Here is a 6202-nt window from a genome sequence, read left to right as displayed (position 1 = left end):
CTGTCGAAATTACGTGACGAAGGCTAATCTGAACGAAAGCCGCATAGGATAAAGGAAAACTAAAACGATTGTTCTTCTGCTAAACATCAGTCGTACGAAGAAACCTGTTTATTCGTGTCACTCAGATTCTGCTGCATTGGCTGCAGTATTTGACAGATCGGTTAAAGCCACTGCATGATGGTCAATCTCACACATACGATTTCTGGGCCATTTCACTCCGTCATCACACTAATTATCATCATCCTCAATTTTAGTAGCCTCATCATCCCTATTGTCACCACCAGCTTGTCCCCAGTTCTCGCATTAAGCCGCGAATTTGGGCCACTGAAGGCGGTCTTTGGTCGGAATGTCGGTTCCGGTGTCGCCCAAGGACATGGTGTTCTCACCTTATACCATGGATGAGAAAAAGCGCACTGCTGCTAAGGTGGTCGCTACGACGTTCCCTCGCATTCCCAAGGTAACCGCAACGCTCCTGGACTTTTACATTCGTCGCGAAAGCGATCTAGAGCTGACCAGGGAACCACTGTGCCATTTCTGCCGAGAAGAGGTACTGCTGGCTGCGCAGGACCTCCTCGCGAAACTCAACCAGCAGGTCATCACTTACCAAGACATCCGAGACACCGTTGAGAACTTGATACACCTGCACAACTTGTGCTACAAGAAGGCGCAGGACATCGCCAAGGATCTCGGAGAATGCATTCGTAGGGTGATCGTTATTGTAGGTGAGCTGGCGACGTCGCTCGAAAAAGTCTCAGAGGTGCCTCCGACGGATTGGTTAGGTATTGGAGACGTCATCGTATCCAAGACGCAGCTACTGAAACCAGGGGACATTTCTCCATTTTGGAGCTATATCCCAAAGCTCGCCGACTTGAAATCTATCAAGCTTCTCGGAGCTGGCGGTTTCGGTTCTGTTTACAAGGGGTGTTACAAGCCTACAAATTTCACCTGCACTATAAAACTTGTGCGGTGCACGGCATTTCGAAGGCACAAGCAAGCTGTCATTGACAAGGTCGTCGCTTCTGTTATCAAGAGCCCCTTTCTAGTGAAGTATTACTCCTGCTTCTGCACGAAAGACGCCTATATAACGATTATGGAGTACATATGCGGTGTTGACCTCCAGAGGGTGGTGGATAAAGCTGTCTACCTGCCGACTGAACACTGCCGTATAATCATGGCTCAGTTAATTTTAGCCCTAGAACATATGCACCTCAGAGGGTTTCTTCACAGAGACATCAAGGCGTCAAACATGCTGATTATTCCCGGCGGAAGGGTTAAAGTCATCGACTTCGACACGAACAAAATATGCGTCGGCCATTTTTCCAAGCGGGTCTTCAAGGGGTACTTCACCAGGACTTCGCTCGAATTCCGCGACGGAGAATGCGCCGGCACCGTTCCCTACATGGCTCCTGAGATTCTCAAAAGGCGGCCGTACGGTCGGGCCCTGGACTGGTGGTCGGCGGGAGTGACCTTCTACAAGCTCATGACGGGTAAGGTGCCCTTCAGGGGGGACGACCAAAAAGAGCTGAAAGACAAGATTATCAATGCACCACTGAAGTGGCCAAAGGTCGAGGAACACCCGCACTCGGCCACGCCCGAGGCCAAAGATATGGTCTTCAAAATGCTGACAAAAAACCCCGTCGAGCGACTTGGCTCTCAATCGTACGCCGACATTCGAGGTCACGCATTCTTCGCAGACTTCAACTGGAAAAGGCTCGCCACAACGAAACAACTTTGTGATATACCTGCAATCACTGCCATTATGGGAGGGACGACTAAAGCGGTGAGTCCTGCCACTGGGAAACCTCACCTGACCGTATGCGCCGATGACAAAGCTCTACAGAAGAAGACGCTTCTCAGAATGGAGAACATGGTCGACATCGACGCGTCAACGCAAAGGGCCCTCTATACGTACTCTTCTCAGAGCTTCAAGAAAATGATTAATTACGCCAAAACGGCCAAGGGGCCCGCTCAGCTAAGGGATTCGTTTTTTGACACTAGTGGTGCGGAGTCGGAAGAACTCGATTATAAAAAACCTTCCGATATGGATGTAAGAGCTGGCATTCGCGCTTATAGTTTGACGGGGGAGTCTGCGGACAAGTCCATCACAGCGAAAGAAAAGATGGACATCATCCTCTTTCGAAAGAAGAGCTTGGGGAAGTACTGGAACTTCGGCGCAAACATTATCGAAGTCTTTGGAGAAAATAACCGAAGATTCTTTATGGTTAACAAAGTCAAGCCCGGCACTCCGGCGTCAGTGTCACATGTACTGGAAGGCGACGTAATCGTTGCTGTAAATGGCCAAGCCGTCGCACCGATGTCCGTCGAGGACTTTAAACGCAATATGCAAAACGCGGGGGATCAGCTGGTTCTGACAGTCTTATCGTCAAGCGTTTTTCGTCTCCTGGAAACACGCCGTGATATGGACGAAATCATCAAAGCTGCCGGCAAGGAAACTATTCAGCTGAGAGCCCTGCGTACGACGTGCGGAGGCAGAGGAAACTACGGTTTCGAGGTCTTAGAGGCGAAAGGGTGGAACCAACGCAAGAAGGCACTTGTCCGTTGCCACGTGATTCAAAAGGTCAGCGGTGCGCAGGTCGTGACTCCCAAGAAGATGATCTTCCCCGGAGACGTGCTTCTCATGGTTGCCGGTGCCTCGGTTAATGAAATGAGTGAAAGAGCCCTGAAAACAGCCCTGGCTGGAGGCGCCAACGAAATAACAATCACGATAGCCCCGATGTCGCCGCTCAGACGTAAGAGGCCGTCTTACACCAGACTGCACGAGACCGTAGTAACCGATGCTCCAGAACCATCGACCAAGGCCGCCATACAACCAACGTCAGTTCGATAAATTGGATCTATGTGAATGAGCTTAAGAGCGAATTAGGCTCCCGCTGGTTTTACGCTGCCTGAATTCCATATTCAATTTAATCGGACAATGCTCTGTGTCGGAATTGTAGCGACAGTTTGTCGCTTACGTCGTCAGAGCTATGGCATGTAAAGTCACTGGCATTGAAGCTGTTTCGATGGTGCATCTGATACATTTTGTGGTAGTTTAAACGAAACAATTATGGACTGAAGTGCTCTGATTAAATTATATTTCGGAAAACGTACATGACAAAACCGATTTTAGATGTGCGAAGGCTCCGCTCTTTATACCCAAAATTTTTTCGTGTACCTAGACAGGAAACCCGGCCTGATAAATTTTATTTTCATTTTATAATAAAATATACTGCCCCGCACACGGCTTGACTTATTGTCTACATTCCTTATGCCTCAAGCGAATGGGCGTGGGAATAAACAAATTTATTATCATGTTGTAGTCTATATCAGCAAGGAGGATATATCACTGTGCAGATTGCGCAAGTGAGGCTTTAATACCGCTTATCTTTCACCGAATTGCTACGCTTTGTGTAACAGTTGAAAAATAATATTCGTCTATTTTCTTACCAGGAATGTAAAACCCGCGAAGCGTAATGGTAAATGCGCAATACGTGAAGGAATAAAACTTCAGTTGCGATTTGACAAAACGACAAGGAGGCCTTCGTCGCTTCTTCGCCTCAACTTCCGCCTGACGAACTTCGGCTTCCGCGCGACGCTCACGAGCGCGCTCACGATTACGCTCAGTAGCGCGTCTCCGCATAACGACGTGCATTTCGCCCGAACGAAGCATCCGTGTCCTACCGAAAGACCTGTGAACGTGGATTGAGGTCATCGTCATCATCATCATTATTATTATCATTATTATTATTATTATTATTATTATTATTATTATTATTATCACTATTATTATTATTGTTATTATTTAAGCACCGCTTCCGTCATGTGCTAGAAGACGCTAACGGCAGTGTGCCTTTTCTGAAAAGTCTTCCTTCCCTTCGGTGTCGACGAATGCCAGCTGATATTATCTTTCTTTATAAACTTCTTCATGGGGATATTTCGTGTGACGACTTGGTTACACTTATCAATGTCAACTTGCCGAACAAACGTTTCCGAACATTTCGAACTTTTAGAACAGATGCTTTAAGTAGAAGACGCTCGTCCATCTGCAGAATACAATGTGCATATAATGAATATTCTGATCGTCTTGATATATTCCAGAGCTCTTTTTCTTTGTTCTCAAACGACTTGAAAACTGTTGTAGCTTAAGTGCCTTTATGTCATTGCAAATTTATGTGCCGTATTTAGTTTAGGCAAATCATGTTCTTGTTTGTTTGTTTTTCACATTTCCTGGTTTTGCGTTGCTTGAATTTCTGTAGGTTTGAGTGCCAGTGCTTGTAATTCTGAACTTCTTTCAAGGTTGAAACTTCCGAACATTTTGTTATAAAACCTTCGTTTTATGCGTATAACTTATCTCTGTCATGTTCAGTGAGTATTTCCTGTTTTTCACGTGCCTTGAACATTTCGCTGTCCGAGTGTCATGGCTTGCAACGCTAGGTCTCCTGTTTCTTTTCTTTTCTTATTTTTTTTTTGCTGTTTTGCTTTCTGAGATTACTGTAACTATCTTTACTTTATTGTTTCTTTCATGCATACGGTTTTGTGTGTTGTGTTGTCTTGATTTTAGCTTGTTTTTATGTATGTTTTGTATATGGTGTACCAGTACCAAGACCCTAGGGTTGTTCCTGGGCACCGAAAATAAAGGTTCATTGATTGATTGATTATTATTATATTTTATATTGTTTGCGCACACGTCCATTGTGTGTCATATCATTGTTGTTACCTATCTCTGTGCTTGTATTAGTGTAGCGTATTGTAATGATGGCAGGGCCGATAGTCCCCGTCGGGATGATGACCCCCTTCCCTTCTCGTGGCTTTGTTGTGTCCCCCTCCATCGGCGGGAGTGTTGTGGCCGTCTCCAGCGCCTTCTGCAAGGCGCAGCCCTTTGGGATAGCTTTGCCAGCGACCTTCGTCGCGGCTGTGGAGAAAGTTTATTCCTCCCGACCTTGTGGGGCGGACAGGGGAAGCGGGGGTCAAAACCATAATTTCTTGTGCGCTGCGCTGCGGAGTCGGCTTCGCTTGCGAACGCTCGCTCAGCCTTCAATGAGATTGTCCGGAGCAGCGGCCCAGAGTGGCCTAGCCAAGACTTTCTCCCGTGGCGTGTTCTGGGCGCCACAGCCCCACGAATTTCTCGCGAACCACGCGGCGGTTCGGCACCTTTTTGGCCTCCGGGCCCCTACGAGGGATCGTGCCGCGATGTCCCCTTGTGCACTGCGGCGCCGTGTAATTGTAATCCAGCTTTCATTGTCGTGAGTTGTGTTTGTGTCTTCTGTAAGTCCTTGTAAATATCGTGTTTAAATTCACTTTCTTCATCATCTACTTGCCTCGTCTCGTCATCGGGTCTTCACACCACTCCACGGCGACACCAACCACCTTCTTCAACGAACGAAACGTCATTGGCGCAGCCCGACAGCGTAGTTGATATCTTCGTCCCTTCAACTGACGAACTCGTGAGCTTAGCTTGACCGACGACGGCTCGGAGACTGGAGTAGGAAAAAAGTCGACAATACGCAAGGACAGAGACGAAGCCCGGCGGCTGCGAGCCGCCTATGAAACAACGGCTGGATTAGTTTTCCTGCCGTAGAAACTTCACTTGAGGACCTTCTGATCGCCACGGGAGACGAGCTGGACTGTCGTGTGTGGTGCAGCGGAGCGACCGTATCATCGACGGTGAGTGGTCCGTCTCTGCACCTTTACTTTTTTTTTGTAGGGACATCCTTATTGCCGGGGCACACCATGGCAACAGATTACGATCTTGAAGCCCAACACGCGAAAACGCGAGAGCTGGAGCGGCTTCTATGGTTGGCTGAAGCGGAATTCCTAGCGCGTCCGGGAAACGACAACGTAATTGTGCGGCCGTGCTGCAGTTGTGGCCAGACAATAAACTCGTCCGCTGACTGCCGACATTACTTCTATCTGATTGCAAAGCCAGTCCACTCCCTCTGAGGGAACGTTGGATTGAAGTAGCTGATTCCGAGGCAGGGGAAAGGCCGCGTCTGGTCGCTGCGGCAGTGTCCGGAATCTTTAAAAGACGGCCATGCAATGTGGGCAGCTTGCTGGTGGGGCTGAGGGTCACCACTAAGCCGTTCAAACTAAAGCTCGACAGGGTCAATAAAAATTGCGGCGTTGGGAAGGATTTATATTACTAATCACCTCACCAGGCCAGCGAAATCTGTCTCACAGGTAGAAGATTCCTGTTAACGCGCGA

The 6202-nt window shown here is 48.0% G+C and overlaps 1 protein-coding gene across 1 annotated transcript; it reads left to right on the top strand.

The window, feature by feature from the left end:
• The first annotated feature begins 394 nt into the window (after window positions 1-394).
• Window positions 395-2848, top strand: LOC144139983 (microtubule-associated serine/threonine-protein kinase 1-like). Its single transcript, XM_077672199.1, has one exon. It carries the CDS (start codon window positions 395-397, stop codon window positions 2846-2848), a length of 2454 nt encoding a protein of 817 aa, XP_077528325.1.
• The last annotated feature ends 3354 nt before the right edge of the window (window positions 2849-6202 follow it).

The sequence above is a fragment of the Haemaphysalis longicornis genome, unplaced genomic scaffold (assembly GCF_048455015.1).
Source record: "Haemaphysalis longicornis isolate Haplotype H1 unplaced genomic scaffold, Haemaphysalis longicornis Haplotype H1 scaffold_5, whole genome shotgun sequence".
Classification (NCBI taxonomy): domain Eukaryota; kingdom Metazoa; phylum Arthropoda; class Arachnida; order Ixodida; family Ixodidae; genus Haemaphysalis; species Haemaphysalis longicornis.
This window is presented reverse-complemented; position numbering and strand designations above follow the sequence as displayed.

Bases quoted from the DNA above. Each gene is read 5' to 3' on its own strand.
- LOC144139983 (XM_077672199.1), top strand. From the start codon at position 395: ATGGATGAGAAAAAGCGCACTGCTGCTAAGGTGGTCGCTACGACGTTC.